Raw genomic sequence first — 22,730 nt, 5'->3', positions numbered from 1 at the left:
CCTTATGTGGACCCCAGATTTGTTCAGCTATGTTTCACAAGAAAAATGAGTGAATTGATTAATTTTTATAATAAAGGAAGACAAGGACGATGAAGTATAGATTCAATAAAGTGGGGGGGGGGGGGAGGGGAGTTAAGATTGTGCACAATAAAAACTTACTATATCGGATTTCAAGAATGGCAAGAGAATTTTCTTCAAATGAAAAAAAAAAAATTACGTTTTTACTTTTTTTTGTGAAAATTTATCGACTTCGTAGCATGTAGCTTGCAGTGCTGGCGTATTTTGAATTAGCAAGCGCTGTGATATTCCATCAAGTGTTTTGAGGGTTGGGGCGAGTGAAAAATACGGACAAGGGTCGAGACGGCAAGGGAGAGAGAGTTAGACTGTTTCCCGCTTTTTTTCCCTCGCGTTGCTGAATTCAAACGCTCGCGCACCAAAAAAGGCTGCACTGCGGGCTAATGGGATGTTAATTGTTATATATACAACTTTTTGCTTCATACTTTCCTATTTTCGTTCTTTCAACTTTCACGAAAAGGTTAACGGGCCAACAAAACTGGGATCCACACGTTTGGTAATGCCGGGCTCCTATTAGGATTACAGGTGGGGTTTCCATTTATTGATGACTTTGGCCTTTTTTTGGAGGTCTGGCGGAACACCAAGTTAACTGCCCTCCAGCCTCCTCCAACCTTTCAAAACTGAGCTTTGAAAGAAAAAAAATAACTCCCTTCATGGGTCTATAGAGCTTTTATGATATCTAATTAAATGTTAAGCAAGTTTTTACTTCAATTTATTTTATCTTCCTTCACTTTACTTTACTTTACTTTGCTATACTTTACTTGACTTAATTTTACTTTACTTTTACATATTAACATTCTTCGGGTTTGAATTCTGGTCACGTTTAGAATTGTAATGGCGATCAGATAAGATTTCAAATGGTTAACGGAGTAACCTAACTATTTTTTAATTATTTTGCGTTTAGCGGTCATTCGTGGGAATCGCGTTTTTGTTTTAAAAGAAAAAAATCATTAATAAAACTAGAAAGACAATTTTCACAAAACAACCAATTTAATACTCGTGAATGACAATGGATGTTTTAACAGCTGAAACGAAGGAAGTTCGTATCTTAGCAACGCATTCCGCCCTTATAGTAAACACCCTTAATATTCTACAAGACTGCAAATTGATCTTTAAAGATCTGATATTCGATCCATTTCTGCCCAAGATAAAGGGGCAACCACTGTCAAACTACAGTTGAATCTCGATTTCTCGACCCTTCCAGTAATTCAAACCATAAGGGTAGAAATTTTTTCTGCCAAAAAAAAAAAAGAAGAAAGGAGCTTCGCTTCACTCGGCCGGTCAAATACTGCAACTTTAACCCCCATTTCTCGCACTCCCAATTTTTTTAACCAATTTTCGTTTCCCTAGGCGGTTCGAGAAAATTATCGGGATTTCTTATTCATCCGCGGTTTTGTTTGATGTTAATTTTGTTTAAACTTTGTACACACCATTAAGGGAAATTTGTCGCCTTTTAACGCATTATGTGTTTTACGGCTTTTATCATGAACGTGCAAATGAAAAGGCCTTGAAACAGCTGTTACTTCACACACAGTACGCAAGTCTTTTGGGATAACATACAAAGATTATACATCCATCCTGAATTGCTTTTAAAAAAAAATAAAAATTATAAAAGACAATGCACAATTTGGAAAAAAAATAGAAAACTTAAAACAGTATCCTCGATCTTTTTCCTAACAATACATGCCATTCTTGTAAATATAAATATTTAAGGCCACTTGCCACATATGGTTAGATTTATTCCTTAAGCTTTCAGCGTAATTAACAAGAATTTTGCAAAAAAACGAGTTCGACAACTTTGAAATTAAGTGTACATTAGTTTTTCGCCATTTTCAGTGCACTTTGTTAAACAACGTTGAAAATTGTTTTTGTCCAAAAAAAATTCCTTATTTGGTCCCCTAAAAAATCTTTGGAACAAAGTCAGATAATGCTGCAAGTCAGTCGACTCATAAATAGTTCAGCTGCTATAAGTTAAACCCACCCAGACCACGCCACGCCATCTTGAAATATTGTCATATGCATAAAGCACACTCGTTTAGTTTATCTAAATGCAACAAATGCTGGTTTAATCTTAAATCTCATATAGTTAGTCCACATGAGCCCAGTTCTCACTGTAAAAAGGCTTTTCCTGGCATCTAATAAGCTGATTTTTTTTGCGCGACTTTTTTGTCTCTACCCAAATATAATTCCTGCTTTACGTCAGTAAACTTTTATATTAGAACGAATGTGTACCTCACTACCTCATCGCAGTTTTATTGCCAAAACTTGCACAGGGATTTTGTACACATTTCTTTGTTAATCACCTTGAAAAATTAATATGGAAATATATTTTTGCCTCTGTCGCCTTTAAAGACTCCCAAAGCGATAGGCACAGCTTGATTCATAAAGAACAACCGCGTAATTAGAAAGCCGTTCGATAAAATCCGGTTATACATGTAGACTGAGTGGAACCCAATTAAGTTTTAAAATCATACGTGTCCGATTTATTTACTGAGCGCAAGAATAATAACAGATTGAATTTGACTCTACTCCGTCCTGTTACCAATGAATTGTAGACGGTATATACAAAACTTGATAAAAACGAACAGTTTTAACAAAATGTAAAACCTTTCTGGTAGAACTGTGCAATAAAAGCGCGCGTAAATGACGTGTTCTATACGATATCTCAGGAACTGAAGCTCGAAGGTACGTTAACACGCAGATTATTGGAATTTTGGATCGAATGCACTGGTTCCAAAACCTGTACCATGTTTCAGACCAAAAAATGTTAACTACAGATCAATAGACCCCAGTTTTGAGGCGTAGCCTGGGATCACTGTGTTGTGCAACCTCATCCCCAGAGTCTTCTCTACTTATCAAAATGGCGGGCAAACGGTTACATTTATGGTTTTAATTTTATGTACTGTAGCGTTCTAGATTCTTAAACCGCGCGATCTGCTTCCAAACACCCGGCGAAAATAATATATTATGTTCTACGAAGTCACATAACGTTTGTCAACCAATCATATTTCATCTTTTTAATTTGCAAATATTGTAACCGTCCATTTCCATTTTTAGTTAGCTTTTTCAGCCCCTGAAGAAGGTTAGATTTGTCAAGCCGAAATATTTGGCAATAAAATTTATTTAGCCTTTTTCGCTGTCCAATCACCTAACGTTTACACCGTCGTAGCGTAAACCCAATTCAACTTCGGCCGCCATGTTGTTTTGGCTTCTCCGTAAAGTCACGTGATAAAAATCTCCAAGATTTCTGGAGATTTTGTATCACAACCCAGCCTTTGCCAGGGTCTTCTCCTCCCCCCGCCATTTTGAAAAGCGGAGAAGACTCTGGGGACGAGGTTGAGAAGTAACCAGCAAGGTGCTAGCATCCCATGAAGGACATGCATGGGTATTCTATTGAAAGAGTTCCTGGCTTGGGTTGCTGGGCGTATAAAACTCAGGCGGTTTAGGCCAGTTGGGCTGAGTCCAGACTATTTTAAAAGTTCTTGTTAGTCGAGGGAGAAAGTGACATTTCATCACAAGTTCTTCACTTGACTGAAGACTACTGATCATCAGGTATTTCATGTATTGCAGGCCCAGAGTAGGCTTTTATAGATTGTGCTCCTAAAAGTGGCATATTATGCTACTAGCAGTGCTCAAAATTTTGCCAAATTATGCAAAAATTATGCCAGAATTCCCAAATTATGCTTCTGATTTCCGAAATTATGCTCACAAAATGACGTAGATTCTATACATAGAGGTGCGCAATAACGACACCAAATTATGATGTTTTTTAAATAAACTGTTGTTGTAAATTTATTTGTGTTTATGGCAGTTTATCACGGCCGTCAGCTGTCCAAATTAGCTGCTCGCATCTCTAAACCGTTTGTAAAATGCCTCCAACGACTTAACAATCACAATTGTATAGCTAAAACACGCATTGCAAGAACAAACTACCTAAATTTCATTTATTTCTGTAGAAAGTACACCATATTTACTACATTTTATGAATTTATGCTCCAAAAAGTGCTAAAAATTGCTAATTATGCCGTGGCAGTGCTCGTTTCACAAATTATGCTTTTTAGCTCCAATTATGCCAAAAATTATGCTAGCACAATCTATAAAAGCCTAGCCCAGAGTGCCTCCTTTGAGCCGACCAACAACACGGTTCAAAGTAAAATTAATTTTGATACTGGCTTTTTAAAAAAATACGAAACATTTTAAAGAAAGCACTCACTTGAGTGTCGTATTTCCTATCCCTCTCATCTGGACAAGCATCTATGGTGATGCTGAGCTAAGAGCAAGTATCCGGAATTTCCAATGAGTTGTCCTATAAAACAGTGTTATGCGTCTTGCCAAATTCTTGGTAAGTAAAAAATAAAACACTTCATAAGACCACTTTAGAATCCCTAAAATTAGCCGTGGGCTTATATTTGCTAAGCGTCTCTTTCAGGTGGGCGTATTTGCAAGAATACATAATCTATACCCCCGAGCGTTCTCTAACATCATAAAAACCAAAAAAGAAAACCACTACAAAAACTAGCTAAAACTAATAGGTGCTTATTATCAAGAAGATATATCTTCCTTTAAGAGCTTAAACTAAATAAATATAAGCTCATGGGTTAAAATTCGGGAGGGCTTACTTCGGGAGGATTTTTGTGTCTGAGATATTAGGGTCTTATTTATTTCAGTTTTTGGGCCCGGGGGGGGGGGGGGAGTTATTTTCAGATTTTACGGAGTGGTATGTTAAGGGTTACACAATTAATTATCGAATGAAGTTCAAGGTCAGTTGTTGCCGTTGCAATATAATGTTTTGACGCAATGAGAGAGATAGGAACGGCGGCGAGCTTTCAATTAAGGCTAAAACGCCCGTTTGAGTTGTGTATCCACGCAAAACTATATTCGATGTCGGGTGGGACAGTAAAACGCCTTCACGTAAGAGCGTACACTTACTACGGTGTCTGGCGGTTATGTTTCAGACAAACACAACATTGCATGCGATATTATTAGCTCACTAAATTGGGCGAAAATGACGAATAATAAGAAAGATGTAAGTTCTTTCATTACGAGTGTGGGTTGGGGGGGGGGGGGGGGGAGGGAGAAAAAAACTGAATCCCCATACGGTCGGATGTTCGAACTAATCATTAGTTCGAACATCCGACCGTATGGGTGTGGAAACAGAGAAAGAGATATGATATTTCTAAGGTCGGTAAATAAATGTATAATAATTGTAGGCTGGAAGTTGGAAGTGGTTCGTGTCTTGTGCTCTTGTGTAAGCACTTTTTTACTGTTGGTAAATGGTTTGAACCCAGAAGTATCAGTAAATAAATTCGTATAGTGTGATCGTTCTGGCGGGAGTAGTTCTGAAAAGAACTGTTTTTTGGTGACTGACAAGTCTGGCGAGTCTTACAGCCAATAACATCGCGGTAAAACTGACGGCAGGAGTGGCGAAGGGTCGTGCAAGGTGGAAGGAGTTGACATGCGGCTTTATGGACCACCAGGTGGTGCTACATGAATGATGACGATGATGATGTTGATGATGAAAACTGACCAATCAGTTCAACGGACCAGACTTCATATTGTGATCGACTGACAACAACGTTTCACTTGACTCTGAAGATGACTTCCGCTCAAGTTGTTGAAACCTCAGTTACCAACACAGCTGACCCCCACGCAAAAGCACCCCAGGTTGTCAGGAGACTGTTTGGTGCCATTTACTAATTCTGTTAAATTCTAATTTTAAAACTACATCAAATCTTCAGTATTTCTTAGTTCTCCAAATTTTACAAATCCTTTAAGGAAAAACTGTTTCCTCCCAAACATCTTTTAAAAATCACCCAAAAATTTACAAAACACCCCAAAACATAGCTTTATGGGATGAGCATAGGGTTTTCGCATTGCTTGAAACGCGAGCGAGATAAACCCCCAGGGGGGGGGGGGGGTACTCCGGCTTGTAAATGACGGGGATGATCGAATGGAGGCAAAACTCAGGACCTAAAAAAATCCCTGGGTCTTCCGACATTACCCAAAAAATCCCTGGGTCTTCCGACATTACCCAAAAAAATCCCTGGACCAAAAATAACCCGCCAAAAATCCCTTGTCAAATTACCCCTAAATTGCCAGGAGGGGCGGTAATCTAACGCAAAGAAAACCATAAAAATTGAACGCTCGTGTTTGTTTATTCATCATACCATAAAAACGCCAAGGCCGTGCCAGGGCACTTTAGTTCGTTTTTATAACCAAAAAACCCCTATATTAATCAAGTCACCCAAAAAAATACTTGCCAGATTTTCCAACCCAAAAAATCCCGTAATCGAAAATTTCAAACCCCAAAAAATCCTTCGATCATCCCCGTCATTTACAAGCCGGAGTACCCCCCCCCCCTGGGGATAAACCCCTACTAAGCGGCGGAAAAATGGCTTTTACGTTTAGTCCACTCTTAAGCACACGAGACTGATCTTCATTACAATATGAATCACGGTTTGCGTGCCGAGTTCGATTATTTTCTCTTCAAGAGTTTTCAAAACATATGAAAACAAATCAATTTTTTTAACCTTGTTAAATTTTCTGATTTTGCCAAATTAAGTAAGTTAGATCATTTTCTTATATGAATGTTTAACTCGTCGGTCTGCACTCGAGCAGTGTTTTATCTCATGACAAGACATTTCTAGTTTCTCTAATCAGCGGGTTAGCTATCACGCCGGCGAGATCTGGGATTGCTAAAAATCGAAGAAGAAGAAGAAATCTAAGTCTTGTTATCCAAACAAACTCGAACCGTTGTTGACACATTTAATCCTTTGATGGTTTTTGCACCACATATTTTAATTTCACTTCTGAAGTCGCAGATGAAAGCATAAAAAAGGTTGTCATTGATCAGCGTGAACAATTCCCTTCTGTACAGTATTGGTGCTTTTCAAATATATTAGCTAGCTCAGTGCACTTTATATCTCGTTTACCCTATTTTAATCAGGGAACCAAAAGCTCCCCCTACCCCAATCACTTCCCTATCACAAACCATGAAATCCTTTAAGACACGTTTGCGCTATGGGCCAACAAAAATAGTGAAAATGACAGTGGATTATGTCATGTAATAATAACCAGTTGCTTAGATTTGCTTTTATACCAGCCAGATATTACACAACGGGGACTGCAGGTTTAACGTGATAATTATTCTAGTATTGTGTGTCATTGAAGTGTTGCTCTATTAATGATTTCTAAGGTTTTCAATTTTAGCCATGTAACTGCAATTTTAGTGTCATTGAATAGGTTGGCTGTTAAACACTTTGCATCGAATTTTTCTGTCAGGTATCAGCGTAATGTTTATACTAGAAATAAAACTTCTACAAACTCCCAGCATTCTGGTGGTCCGAGCTGAAAACAAGAAGGATTGGAATGCTATCCCATACTGCAATGCGGGGAAAGGTATACAAGTGCAGGGATCGAGGGATATATTTTTTTCCAGCACGCAGTAGGCACAATTATTTTTCAAGAACGCTAGTTCTCCATGCATAACAGTGTATAGTTTGCGTGTCGAGACGTTAAAATCTTTCTGAGAGATGAAGCTTACAAGGACAGCTCACTTGTAAGTCTTGTAATCCGTGATTATGTTTCTTCTGATCTTGAATCTTTTAATAAACATCTAGATATAACATACGGTATGTCGGCCTGCACTGAGTTTTTAATTATATGACTTGTAATTTCTCTTAGTCTGCCAAGTAGGTTAGCTATCGCGCCAGCGTAATCTGGGATATAACTTACGTTGAACTTAAAAACAAAGAAGAAATCTTCTTAATGTCATCTAACTCGAGCAATCACGAGTGCCCAATTCTACACCATGAAGTTGACACTTTGATTTTAATCCGTCGACGGTTTACTCTATACCACCCATTTGACTCTACTTTCGTTGTTTTCCACAAATCAAAAACAAATATTTATATAAAAAGAGTTTGTTATTGTGTTTGATCATTTTAACTAATTTCCTTCCATTCACTGCTTTTTTAAAAACCTGATATATTTTTATTACTCAGTACACTGTAAAGCTCTTCTGCTCTTGTTTGATAACAAGAGAGTGTCAAGAGTCAATTCAAGAGCTTTTTCTCCCCTAATCACGTCTCGATTAAAAAACAGTATCTTTTAAGAGAATTATACATTGGGGCAACAAAGATACTTGAAAAAGGTGTATAGTTTCATGCAATGATACGCAGTTGTTTACGTTTGCCAATAAAATATTACATAGAGAGACTGATGCAGCACTCAACGCGATAGCTACAAGTACTCGTGCCAGCTAAACTGTACGAGACTGATTTCATGCGTATGTGACTTAGGGACGCTCGAGCATTCCTCGACGTTCCTGTCAATGCACGTACTATTTTGTTTTCATTATCTTCAGGGTAAACTTTTTTTGATAACTGACAAAAAATTCCTGTTTATAACCCGATGTAAGTTAGAGAGCTTCTACTTAGTCTAATTTAATTCCAAAATAAGCTTGAAAGGATAAGGTTGGGGGGGGGGGGGGGATGGTCCTGGAACAACATTCCTGTGCGTTTTAAAGTTACGTACTACTAGACAATAAGTATAGTTACTAGTTATCAGTTTTCTCAGTGCTGATTTCATGATTTTTAAATTGAGTACACAGAGTAAATACCGGAGAAATGTTTCTGCACTGTCTGAGAAACAAGCTTAGGCGTAAAAATTCGAAATCGAAGGAGTTGAAGTGTTGTGGCTGAAAAGCCCGTCAAAGTTGAATCCACAAAGGTGTCCATCTCTGATGTGTGAAACAAACATCTTTGTAGAAGAGGCTGTTTAGACGAGATATATGTCAGATGAAGAAATTGTATTGGGAGTGTCCTCACTTTGGATAAGATAATCCTCTGAGTCCTAAGAATAGTCAAGACAAAAAGAAATCCTGGAATTAGTTTGCAAAACGAGGAAAAACAAACAGCGCCACATGAAAATACTGCTCAGTAGCTTTCACTTGAATGGTCACACATATAAGGGATTCGTTTCTAGACGTAAAGATTAGAACCAGCCTGTACAGCATTATAAACAGTACCACTGATATGAACTAGCGTTTCGCCCGCTGATTTTAAAGCTAGAACTACGTAATTTAGCATAATAAAAGAATACCAAACCGCATCATAAAAGTACTGCATAATAGCTTTCATTAGAATGAACACACACCAGGGTTTTATCCACAGACTTAAATTTAAAGTTTACAAGCTTTAAATTTAACCTTTAGGGATTTAGGTGACGCAAGAGTATCTTGGAAATACTGGCCATTTTTAATCTCCCTCAGTCAGTAACCATTCTTGTTTACAAGTTTTGGTTTATTATTTGTTCTTTGATCTTTCGTAATCTTAGAAAGGTATAATTTTGATGATTTCTTCAATTTATAAGGCATTTTGTACATCGGAAAAAAAATCGGAATTAAAGGAGCTGCGTCTCGACGATTTCACACATTTGGTCTAAACTGTTCTGAAATTAGTGGTAGGCAACTTAACCCATGTAAAACATTACCTTTGAAAATCTAAAGGAAGATACAACTTTAATAAGAAATTAAGCCTTAATTTGCAAGTTGCAATCCATTTTCATCCGAGTCATTTGCAGCCAAAGGCGCGTAGCGTGTTAACAGTTTTAGTGCTCCAATATAGCAATTTTTAATGAAAAAGAACTAATATTTTTAACTGAGGTTTCCTGTGACACAAATATGAATTGGGGCTGTTTAAAAATCTGTTAAAATCCGTGACAAAGGCCCTTTAATCCACGTAACACAGCTTCTTTAGAGCTTTTTTTTACTTAAGAGTCAAGATTCAAGGTGGGTGGCGAGCAAATTCCGTTTCGACCACGCCCTTTTTGTGTGACCTAACGGAAGAGAAAGTTCACACAGGAAAAAGCAAAATGGCAGAAATATTTTAGATACACACATCCCCAATTCAACAGACACACACAAAAAACTAAAAGACCAGACAGCTTGTAGGTATCACAGGAAAGGCCACTTGGAAAGTACGAATTAAAGGGACTGTCACGGCTGAGTTAAGTTTATTTTATCAAGTTTTGCCAAATACTCGCTTTGAAACTTAATGTTTGCAAAAAAATACTTCTATGGATCTAAATGAGTACAGAACCATAGCTTCATTGCAACCAAATGTGTCTCACGGGCGTTATAATTTAAAGTTACAAGCAAACAACTTTGAAAACTGTTCAGCCCAACAGTATTTCAAAAACCATATCGCATCCATTTCAATCTTCGTCACTTTTGGCCATCCGTACCTTCTTTTGTATTTGGTGTGTTATTGAAATGTTCCTTCACTGTTTTAAGGGGTTATTTTTATATTTCACCCAATTTGATGGTCATTACCGTTGCCTAAATTTAGCTTAAATCCGTAACACAGACCCTTTAAAGTTGGAGGTATTGTAAAGAGTCTGCAATCGGTCCTAGTGGCCCATCAGGGCTGCGCGGTACATGTGCTGTTTGTCATTTGAGACAAGCAGTATGAAGCGATTACACTTTGCTAAAATGATGCAACTTTGAACTGGTAGGAGGCATAAAAAAAAAAAAAAAAAAAACAAACACAAAAGTCCACTCTTTCCGTGGTCATTAAAATGAAAATAGAAACAAAACAGCAGGCCTTGGACAAAAAACTGTTGGTCACCCGAGAAAAACAAATCTCGTCTGGTCTGTTTTTATACTAAAAACCAATCCGGCAAAGGTCATTGCAGCTGAGACTGCATCCACAAAACCACACTGTAGGGTAGTTTCTGTTACATATGTAGCTGAATGAATGTAACATTACCATTCCGTGGTAAGGAGGCGATTTTATCGCAAAATGAAAAGCTAAAAGATAATTTTTAAAATCTTTTTATTTTAATTTGTTGTGATAAAATCGTTTTCCAAATATCTCCTTTCCTACGAATTTTGTAGGCTGAAATGTAAAGATAAAATAAATAGCGTGACTCATTTTTAGAAACCGATAAAGTTTTGATTTGCATTTTGAACTGTTTAATTTATAGTAAATAATAAAGATGGTAGATTTTAAGCTCGGTGATAAATAGTGAAGAAATTATTCTACATGACACAAGCGTGGGACAAAGAAAAAAATCGGAGTCCCCGACGGGATCGAACCCATGGCCTCCCAGATACCGGTATTATATAGTAAAAAAAACGTAATAATGTTAGTTTCAGTTGCTAATTTTATTACAAAATAAGCAAATTAGTAAATTACCTTATAAACTACACCTCTAAGCTTCCGGTAAACTTTACTCTTGACCCAAGACCCGGGAGTAATGTGTATACGTTTACGGAATCGATGGCATTTGTTACAATTTTGCCAGACACGAAACTGCTGAAATAGTTAGTTCTTGTACGACGGTTTAAAATGTAACTGAAACCGTGTCGGTTAACTGAGAAAGAACCAATTTAAAATAAAAGGTATCTGACAGACAATTTGGTATTTATTTTTCATTTTTTTTTTGTGTGAAAGAAATTGATCACGATGGTGGCCGATCACAATGAGCTAAGCTGCGCAGCAGGGAAGCTGACAGAAATGTCACAATACTTGCTATGAAAATTAGAAATAAAATGTAAAGAGTTAAAAACAAAGCTTAATGCTCCCAGAAAAATTTAAAGCGCAGAAATATTTTCTTCACTGATGAGTTTTGTGTAAAACTAATTCTTATTTGATGATATCATTTTGGAATTCCAAATATATACACTTGAAAAATTAATTTTCAATGGGGTCATTTAGTTTATCAGTCTAAATGGGAGGAACCATTGAACACAAATTACCCTGTCATCTTTAAATAACACTGAAAATCTTCAAGATGTTGCTTGGACTGCCGTATAAGGCAGATCAATGTCATAAGCTTGCCAAGAAATGACAGAAATCCTTGGAATGGGCGAATATATTGTCTGCAGTTCGTTCACGCCTGCCTGTTTCAAAAGGTCACGCCTCGCAATGACGTATTGAGTTTGCTATAAAAGGCGAATCGAAGGGAAAAATCCACATTCTTTGACCCCGAGAGAAAGAGGAACTCAAAGGAAACCATTTCAGTGCAAATCGCGTGCAAACGTTACATCATCACTGGTTAAACATGCTTTCAACGGGCTTCGTAAAAGTGTGTTTTGTTGTGGCGGTTGTTGAAGTTCTGATGGGCTGGAATTCGGTTTATAGTTCCAGTATCTACGTTGGGAGACACGAAGCTGGAACGTACTCTGAGCAGACACCTTCGGAGAGTGTTCTTTCAGAAGGTAAGGTTTGAACTATCGTGCACGTATGTTTCAGTTAAGAGGATTATCTGTTTTGAGATTAAAGTATTGAAGCTTACCTTGCGTTTGCATTGAGCTTTTGACTGACAACATTTGTGTTCAGTGTCTGGAACAAACTTGCATGAGTCTCCAAATTACATGTCAGACTAAAATAAAACGGAGACACTTAAACACATTAAAAAATCGTTGGGAATTTCTTGTGCAGTGTTAAAGTCGGAGAGCTTTTGTGACGAAAGTTAACTTTATTTTTGTTGAAATCAATTCAAGAAGTATCAGCTTCTTCGGATGCGAAAAGACGGCGTGAAATTACTGATTAAAGACTGCTTTAAGTGATTTCATTTTCAAGATACAACAGTACAGTTTTCTCTGGCCGAGATTACTCTCATCCGGCCGTAAGTTATTAGCGGACAAACGATGTCTGAATCAGACCGGAGACAATTTAGATATTAGTGAAAATCCCCCTTTAAAATTCACGGTCTTTAAATTAACAAATCAGGCAATTCAATTTGTCATGAATGACACATGGAAATAGATCGCGTTTTGCCAGGGGATCACAGTAAATCTCAAAAGATGATATTATTCACGTTTGTGTTGAATTTGATTCAATTTTGCACGCACTAAAGGAAATGTTGTCTCTCTGTAGTATGTGCGCCGGTTTCAAAACAATTGACATTTCAATTTCTAGATGAAAATACCATTCATTCTGAATACATGAAATTTGTTGCCCATCGGCGTTTCTCAGTTCATTAAATCCCAAAATCCAGACCCTAAATGGTAAAAAATCCCTTCAATATCTGTTTAGATAACATTTCCTAAAAATACAGTCTTAACAGATTGGCTGTTTATATTGGACTGAAAAAGGAAGGATAAAAAAGGATGGTTCTAGAACCTAATTATTATCAATGCTTGTGGTCTTATCTTGGTAAAGTTGTGTTGAAATTGCCCCCCTCGCAAAAAGAATGCTGGAAAAAGGTCATTGAAAACATCTGTACAAAATATGGAATCTGTGAGTGAAAGAATGCAATTCTGTCGGTAATTCGATCAAAAAAGACTTTTAACCTTATTACATGCATATTTTTAGAGCTAGAATTTGCTTGCATGCAAGACAAAAACATCCATCCCGCATTCTTCTAAAAATTATTTTTATTTTTTTTTGAAACGATGATGAACAAACGTAGAACATTGTAGTTCGTGCTTTCTTTCGCAGCGTGTGGGTTCGGCTCAACCGGATTTTGCTACATTTACTAAGCTTCCTTTTTTGTGTCATTTTAGCTCGTTTTCGCTACATTTAGCTGGGTTTTCGCTACATGTTGCTAGTTTTGATGCAATGGATGGGTTTTTGCTACATATGGCTAGACTTGGCACATTTGGATGGGTTTAAACTACATTTAGCTGGGATTTAACACTTTTAGCTGGAATCTTTAACAACATTATTTTCGCGGATTTTGACGCATTAGCTACGGGCTTTGACACATTTAGCCAAATAAGTGTTGAAATTGCCCCCCTCAAAGGCAGAATATGCTGGATAAGTATCAAAGACAATACCACGTTTTACCTCATAGGTTTTTCTCCTCCTTTTGCCGAAAAGAACTTAAATTTGTCTGCTCGGGATCAATGATATACTTAGACGCATTTTCCACGCAGAATTACAGCATTGAGATACATCGTTCATATCATATAAAAGGTTCAAAATGTCAAAATGGACATGTCATAAGAATCGCTATGCTGCTTTGAAAATTTTTTCAGGCATCGTTTTTTCCAGTTTACTTGGCTGCAACATACATTTTTGCGAGGTTAAAAGGGCGAAAAATATAGATCAAATTATCATATAGAGGAAATCATAGTGATTAAAAGCTAATCTAATTAGCAGGAATCACGAAAATTGTTTTTGTTAGGATAGCATTCTAATATACACCGACAATTTTTGCGGAAACTGGGCAAAACAAAAAGCCAAGTCAGTTAAATTCTTCTATTCCGGTGTATGTATCTCAAAGCAGCAAAAACCGCAAAGATAAATTAATGTTTTCCGGTAGGCGTGATAAATGAGCCAGCAAAAGCGACAGATGTTCGCCGAAGTTAGAAAACAGAAGAGCAAAAGTGTTTATTTGTCATTGTTGTCTCGCAGGCTACTTAAAACCGTTCTTTTTATCAGCCCTTACACTGAAAAACATCAATTTTTGTTGAGACGAGGGGCAGATATGCACAGTGTAGAAACCTAAAACGCGAAGAAGACAATAGATGAGAAAATAGACGAGAAAAAGCATTAGTTTATGTGAGAATGATGGAGGGAATTTCTGGAAATCGAGAACTTGAAATACAACCAGACACATTCTGCCTTAAACCAGGCTTGATTTGTTGATGATATTTGTATGCCATTGATGAAACGATACAGACAAACACCAACAAAAGGTCACAAAACACTGAAGTTTCTGGACATCAACAGTGAAGATTGTTTTGGCATACACGAAAGATTCCACTTTTACGGCTTCTAGCTGGGAGTGGCTGTTAAAATAGTAAATAGAGAGTTGCGAGCACGTGAGGAAAATTAGAGCTGAATTCACTTCAATTCTCTTAATTTTAAAGCCAGTTAACAAGACATAGTGATCTGCCAATCACAGAACAGATTATAACTTTGTTATGTTATTTTTGCGAAACAATAACAACTTATCATGCCTTGATATAGATTGTTTTTTTAATTCTATTTTTAAGCAAAAGCACTGCAGGGACTGCAGAGTAAACTTGGCTATTTTTAGAAACAATAAATTTGTTGAATATTCCCGGCTTGATTACGTCATAGCAGTAATACCATATTTGTGTTGTTTGCTTCTTTTTTAATTTTTTCCTGATTCTAGGGGACGGACCATTAAACCTGTAAATTTAGGTAGGATTGGGCAGGCGAAGAGCCACCCTGTGGATATACTGCCCGATGTGCCATTATTATTATTATTATTTGGACGGGAGGGGGGGGGGGGGGGGGAATAAACATTTTTTCGAGACAAACAATTTTTTTCAGGGTCGTTGTCTGTGCAAACAGTTTTTTACGGCTGCATCTTCCTGCAGACAATGTTTTTTGATCACTGCAAACAATTTATTTGGGCTTTTTTGCTTTTGCAAACAATTTATTTCAGAAATGTTTGAATTCTCCTCCCCTTCCAAAAAAATAATGGTCCGCCCCTAAACTGTTTTTTTTTCCTTCAGTATCTTGCGAAGACGCAAACCATCGACTATGCAACAAGATCATAAAGTATTATGGAGCAGGAGTGTGCAATACACACGACGAATCTTTACTGAATGCCGTTCAGAGTGTCTGCCAGGCTACATGCGGTTTCTGTAACACTCAGGGTAAGTCAACTTCTATTTTCTCCTAACACTAGTGATACATTGTTAAGCATACAGGTGATGAGAATAGATAAAACCATCAACTTGTGTATCTAGTCTTGATCTTCCATCAAGTTTTCAGAACTAACATTTAAAAAATGTAGAATTAAAAGTAAAAAAAATTTATTTCCAGCTTAGGGTTGCAGGGTTAGTTTTTCGGTTTCTTCTTTGGCAAATTTAAAGCAGGCTTGTTGTATGGGAACAAAATACTTTTATACTTCGTGATTAAGGAAAAACGATTTGTTTGGCTTCAACCCAAATACTGAGGGCACTCTCAATGGTGGAGAATTGTGTCAGAAGACTTAATTACATTTTGAAATAAATTCAAACTTGTCTAAAGACTGCAACTGTACACAAATTGTCTAAAAAAACTAGGACTTTACGAATGGTTATTTTTTAATTTTTTTTACTAAATGTAAAGCGGTAGTAGAAAACGTTCGGGCTTTGGGAATTCTTTCAAATCATGGTTAAAGTTTTTTTTATCTACTTTTTTTTTTAGATATTTTTATTTTGTGCTGTGTCTCCAATTAGTGTACTACAACGCAAGAATGATTGGTGCTAAAATAAATAACTTACTTTTATTTTACTTATGGTAAAGCATAGAGGTTACTTAATGCCCTCTGTGTCCTTTAAATTAGCCGCGTAAACAAAATCCTTATCAATTTACGTTTCTTTTCTAGCATACATTTACAATTACAGAACTTAAAAAGACCGTTATGCTTGAGGTAAAGGTTAGTGGGTAAAAACGTCGTGTGACGTCCCAAAACCGCTGCAAAGTAGTCCAGTGTAGAGCGACAACAACAACAACCCCCCCTTTTTCCCCCCCTAAAAAAAAAAAAAAAAAAACTCTCAGCTACAACAATACAATAACAACAACAACAACAACAACAACAATCAATCAATCAACAACAACAAAAACTCAATCAAACTCAACTTTTCTTCGTTCTGTTTCTTGTCTTGTTAGATTGCGAAGACGAGTTTGAAGATCTCTGTACGGAATACGGAGGGTACTGTGAGCAACAAGGCGACTTTGGAGGACTAATAAGAGATATTTGCCCCAAAACCTGCAGCACCTGTCATCTGAAACCGAAAAAAGAACAGAGCAATTTGGTTGTCATCAACGGATAGTTACTAAGGTAACACTTCATCTTCTCTTCACAATATCACAAGGCCGCACATTCACAACTTAATTATAAACATATTTTTAATAACTGGTGGCTTCTTAGAGGTCTCCTCGTCCTACCTTACTGTTAAATTTGCATTAATATTTATTCTGAAGTAGCAAATAAATGATAATGATGATGATGATGAAAACATATCAATATATTCCAAGTAGACGATGATCGTATGGTCCATTGCAGTTTAGTCCGGTCAGTGAACTTGACCGGATGTATTGTCTACAATCTAACCGAAAAGTAAACCATTTCAGTGCTTCTGCTACTCAACTTCTTTTAAGGTCTGGCTAAACGGAGTCGCAACTTGCGTTATTTGGACTCCGCTTGCATTGGCCAATAAATGTGTGCACTTGCGTTGAACGTTGCGATGACTTGCGTTCACAATCAAATTTGCACACAAGTTGGCGCAAGTTTTTTGCCTTTAGTTTTGGCCACTGATCGAGTCAGCGCAAGTTGATCGCATGCCATTTGTGTTTTTCCTTTTTGACCGCGCACGAGCCCGTAGCGTTGAAATGGCCTTTTCGTATCCTGCGTGCACTTACGAGTGAACAATTACGAGTCCTTTTGCCCACCCAACGGAAGTCTGTACTTAAGTTTAACTTGCGACCACTTGCGTCTCCGTTGATTAAGATTTAATTTAAAACGTTTTCTTTTACTCAGTAGAAGAGAACTTGTCCAAAATTTTACTATTTCATCCTGGGTATCAAAGAAATTTTCCACTAATACTTGCTCCTTTTTTTCTTTTCAGGATTTTAAACGAAAGCGGAAAAGTATTCATATTTTCTTGTGGGAAGAAACTTCGAAGTGCTTTGTAAATAGCTGTTAACAAATTGTTTAAACTATTCTCGCCTTGTAAAGTTAAAAAAGAAAACTTGTAAATATAACATGATGCATGTGATGCATGAAAGTAATACTGTGTAACTGTTATGTGGTATGAAAGCAGTTTTAGCCGTGTTTAATTGTTGTACATTGATAATAAATAAAAATTGAATGTTGGAAATATTTAAGTAATAATTGTTAAGAATTGCTCAGATGCCGAGCTGGCTGTAGAGAAAGAAAAAACAATAGGCTTAATGGCGTTTCCGTAACCAAGAGAGGAAAAGTGTGGATTGCATTTCTCTACACTTTATCCCATCCAAAATGGCCAATAGTCATGAGGGAGTACCGCATTACATTTTCACTTTTTCACGCAGCCCTCCCACCAAACTCAAGGTCAGTAGCGCACATAATCACTTCCCGTCCCCTCCCAATTCCCTGGCGTTTGGAAAGAATGGAAGGACGATAAACGCTCGCTAACTCGCTAAGCAATCTCTATGGACACCACTTAAAGTTTTGAAGACAATTTCTTGGCAGACCTTCGTGAAACAACGAAGAATTCACTCAAAAGATTACGAAGGGTTAGTGTTTACCGCTCGCTTTTAGACATACATTATAGTTCTAACTTTGTGGATGTATCCCTGTGTAACTTTCAAGTGGTACTGTTTGTATTTTGTTTCCAGTTGAACCTCTCTAGTACGGAAACCGAAGGGACAGTGTAAAGTGTCCGTATTAGAGAAGTGTCCATATTATAGAGGCCACCACGATGACGTCACTCAGTTTATGACTCTTCAAACGGTCTGAAGTGTTCAGTAACTCAAAACAGGCCCACACTCGCCTTTTAACTATCATCACCTGATCACCAAAGTGTCCGTAATAAAGAGGTTAAAGATGATGTCCGTTGTCCGTATTAGAGAAAGTCTGCATTTTTTTTGAAAGAAAATATGTGAGAATAGTTAATTTTGTTGGGACATCGGAAATTGTCCGTAATACAAAGGCGTAGGAGAGGTTCGACTTGTACCTATATTCCCGGCTCCTACATCTCCGTGACTTTTATGCTGCTATTCTGCACTTTGATTATCTGTATCGATAAAATCAGACACCCTCATGCCCTAAGCAAATGGCAGGCCAAAAGGAGTTTTATATTGAGTCAGTCATCTGCTCCGCAGATTCTAGCTAGCTGCGCCGACACATGCAGTGCACAGCTTAACAACATTTCAGAAGGCAAGGGTTATTCTTTAATTTTCGAGATAACAAGGCATCAGGAATTTACTAAGGGAGTGGCGTGAAAACATTGGCCTGGTACGTGAAAGTATTTTTATTAAAAATGTGCGTTTCGCGACATCGAATCAAAAGATATACCCTCTAGATGGGTGCAAAAAATAACATGTATGTGTACAAAAGGAAAATGAGATCAAGGCTTGAAGCGACAATTTTGGAATTTCACTTCTTAACACTACAGATATTTTTGATCGAGATGTTTTTGGAGGTGAGACCGTGTACGTGTACTTCTGTTGTTACTGGCGGACGTCAGATAAAGAGACGATTTGAAGCACATTAACTTAACGTGCATCCATATTAATTAAGGTTCAATCTGATAAGCGAAGGTATTTGCCCTTGATTGAGGGGGATTATGGAGTGGCAAGCTGCAGTCATTTGTCATACTTGCTTATCTTGACAAATGTGAAAAGCCAATTTTAATTGCTTAATGAAAGAAAGGTACACCCTTGAAAATGAAATGCGCTCATTTGGTAAAATAAAGATGGAATTTTACGCCCTAGTTTTGGGCATATTTTGCTACTTACTTTATCAGCAAGCTAGAAACCCGTGTGGCTACACAAAAACGAGGGACAGAGCACGCGCAAACAGAACTGAAAATTAAATCTTGCAAATGTTCTCTCATTTTCTTCAGTTATACAACATGCTTTTTGCGAGCTAGCAGAAAATAGTTCACCTTGAGCTCGTAGCCTAATTCTTTTAGACACATAGGAGTTTCGTCTTGTCAAGTAAAGAAATTCTCCCAACTAGTTCTGTTAGAAATGTGTTAAAACTAGTAAAGAGAATTTGTACGTTGACGACGCGGCATTTGAGGAAAGCAAATTACCAAGCAGTTACCGTGTAAGCCAACAAACCAAAACTTGCGTAACATTTCAAGCTAGACTGAAAAGTTCTTTTTTGCTTTGATTTTTTGTATATCTAAAAATTGAATATTGAATCCGTGTACGAAGAAGACTAAAGTAGTGACTTAACTTTACTGAGAGCAAGGAAAGTCAGTTAAAAGTTACTAAAGAAATACTTCAATCGATTACGAATAAACATTATCTTGCTAGAAATTTCTCTGACCATGAAAAATTGAACAACAGAATTTAAAACCGTCAGTTTACTTCGCCATAACCCAACTAATCGCCTCTTGTGGGTTCCTGTATTTTTTTTAAGCCGGAAAGCGTTAAGCGCGAGAAACCACACAGCTAGCGAAAAATATGAATGCTTTAATTCATAGAATACCATAGAGCTTAAAAACACTTCTCGACTAAGTGCTTGGTAAAACCACTTCTAAGAGTCGATGCCAAATAAGGAGGCAAGTTCCTTGCACGAGCCCCAGCAAGAAAACTTTTAAAGAAAGTAAAAGCAATCATGAAATCCTTAAGTTTAATTTATTCTTTCTTAATCCATAGTTAGTAGTAACTATGCATAATCTAAGCATCAAATTTTGTGCTTAATGTGGTCCTGACGTTTACGTCTGTCGATGATGCCCTAGTGTGTGACCATTCAAATGAAAGCTACTACAGCTACAGTACTTTCATGCGGTGCCATTTTATGTGCTGAAGCAACTTCACTTTCTAAGGTGGTTCTAACTTTTACGTTTGTGTAGATGACATCTCTGTTTGTGACCATTCAAATGAGAGCTACTGAGTGCTACTAACTATTTTTTTTAGAATTTTGCAAAGTGATATGTTAGGTTCGATATCAGATGTGAACTTGGGCACTCTTGTGAGTGAGAGGTTTGAAGAGGGTTTTATGTTTATGATTGGGTGGCTATAACGTGACCCCCCAGCTAAATTAATCCTCTTAGGGTTAGCGATTTTTTTTAAAAAAATGGCGTCCACATTTACTAGGACTTCACTAAACCTTTTACAGATTTTGACCTTCTATTCGTTTCTTTCTACTTTTTGACTACTCAAACCGGCTTTACGTGGCCAGCGTTGTCAAAGTGTCCTTCAATGATACAGTGCAAAGAAGAAGTGAAAAAGCAAGGTCTGACAAAAACACATGTTGGCTTTAACTGAGACTCTTTGGAAACCGGAATATTGATTTTGGCTAAATAGTTACAAAACAATTATTTTTCAGTAATTTTCTGCCAGGTTTCATTGGAACAAAATTGCTGATGAAGGACGTGAGGTTTTGCACGCTTCAGGAATTACATTGTATAAGTCATGATAAAGTGAAAGAACTATCCCGGGAACTATCCTTAGAAAAGGAAATGTGTCATTCAAGTTTCGTTTGTGCAGCATGCGCAACAAGAAAGCTAGATGAACTCTGAGATAAACACCCGAGTTAAAACAATTAATTAAGGAGGAGCGCGTAGGTGGAAACTCTAAATAAACGTTTTTAAATTGCGAGGGTTTCTGAGTTCCGATCCACTGCATGCGGCGAAACCGAGCAATGTCACGTCCAGAAAAGAAATAAAGTTGCTAGCATGTCTAACATGTATTTGAAAACACACTGATCAAACTTCTTTAGGAAAATTTGCGTTCGTTTCTAATTAAGAGGGTTTTAGCAGACATTAGCACGAAGGCTGGCCAAAAGCCTTCCAATTTTTTTCAATGACGCACGGCCCAAGATTGCGTGAAATTTGAAGGTCAACAAGTTGGCACAACATATAAATTACTGTGAAACAACTTTCTAAACTTAGACCCGATCAGAAAGTGCCGGTTAGCCTACGTTTGTAGATCACTGGCAGTGATACACTACAGTCTGTCTGCAGTGTATTTTTGCCGGGGAAGGCCTCATATAAGGTGCACAGCATGCAGCGTGAACTCAGCGAGTTGGTACAACATAAACATGTAAAATTCTGCCCCCTCTCGCATCTTCTAGAACACCCAGTGAAACCTGATAACGAACCCACGACCCTTGTTAACAGTAAATTGTATAATTGCAGAGTACTCTATGTACAAGTGTTATCGCACATCTCTGAAGGACATAAAAATACTACTGAACTTGAGATTAAAACAAAATTTCCATTTCCCAATCGAAAGGAGTAAATTAAGCCCTTGCCTACTGTTATGCATATGAATAAAAAAAATCTCGCGTTCAGTTTTTCACAGTCGCATCTGCAACCAACCCATGTTGACAATTACATGACAGACCGACAAATCAATATGAATGGGATATCTGATTTTCTTTCATTTATGAAGTATTGCTTGAAAAACTTAACCTATTTCTTTTTATTTTTTTTTCACCCACGGAATTTGGGTATAGTTACTATGATCTTGCATAAGAGGATAATCGACATATATGAGAAAGGATTAACTACGGAGGGGAACTTAAATATCGGATCTAATAATTAAGAGAAAGGGAAGAAAGCTCAGAAATAAGTAACCGATATAATTTGGGTTATGAGGAAAATACAGCAAACTTTAATTTTAGTATTATGACACAAGCGCACATTTTGCAGCTCAGTTTACAACGTCACGATTTCTGCGAGCTTATAGCCCGTTTTCTTGGCTTTTTTTGTCGTTGGTCTGTAAAAAAAATCACAGTTATTCTTTTTTAGCGTTTAATTTTTCATTAGTGTCCCACTTACTATGAGTAACTGAAAAGGAAACAATGTTTCGTCGGAGGAAGACGAGATCCCGAGGCGATAAACGATCGCCCACATGTTCCGACCGCACCATCATCGTAGCATGTCGGCGATTTCGGCAGCGTAACGCCTACCGCCCCGTAACTCCATCTAAACTGATAATCGCCCGCACGTTGAACCTTTTGATCTGTTCGTCAATAAAAAGAGCATCGCAAACTCGTGGAAGTCAATTCGACGGAGACTA

The 22,730-nt window shown here is 37.4% G+C and overlaps 1 protein-coding gene across 2 annotated transcripts in view; it reads left to right on the top strand.

Annotated features, from left to right (window-relative positions):
* LOC144646243 (uncharacterized) overlaps positions 1-17,869 on the top strand; it is a 76,456-nt gene extending 58,587 nt beyond the window's left edge. The window contains exons 2-5 of one of the 2 annotated variants that reach the window (XM_078505784.1): positions 12,092-12,298; positions 15,515-15,658; positions 16,659-16,830; positions 17,618-17,869. In XM_078505784.1, coding sequence (XP_078361910.1) covers positions 12,142-12,298; positions 15,515-15,658; positions 16,659-16,822 — 465 coding nt within the window. In that variant the 5' untranslated portion in view covers positions 12,092-12,141 and the 3' untranslated portion in view covers positions 16,823-16,830; positions 17,618-17,869. Of the gene's footprint in view, positions 1-12,042; positions 12,299-15,514; positions 15,659-16,658; positions 16,831-17,617 lie in introns of those variants that run through there. The other variant, XM_078505785.1, reaches the window with a different exon arrangement.
* Positions 17,870-22,730: the final 4,861 nt, after the last annotated feature.

The sequence above is a fragment of the Oculina patagonica genome, chromosome 3, assembly GCF_052425735.1.
Source record: "Oculina patagonica isolate OP01 chromosome 3, crgOcupat, whole genome shotgun sequence".
Classification (NCBI taxonomy): domain Eukaryota; kingdom Metazoa; phylum Cnidaria; class Anthozoa; order Scleractinia; family Oculinidae; genus Oculina; species Oculina patagonica.
Note: the sequence above shows the minus strand (reverse complement) of the source record. Positions and strands in the feature narration are given on the sequence as shown.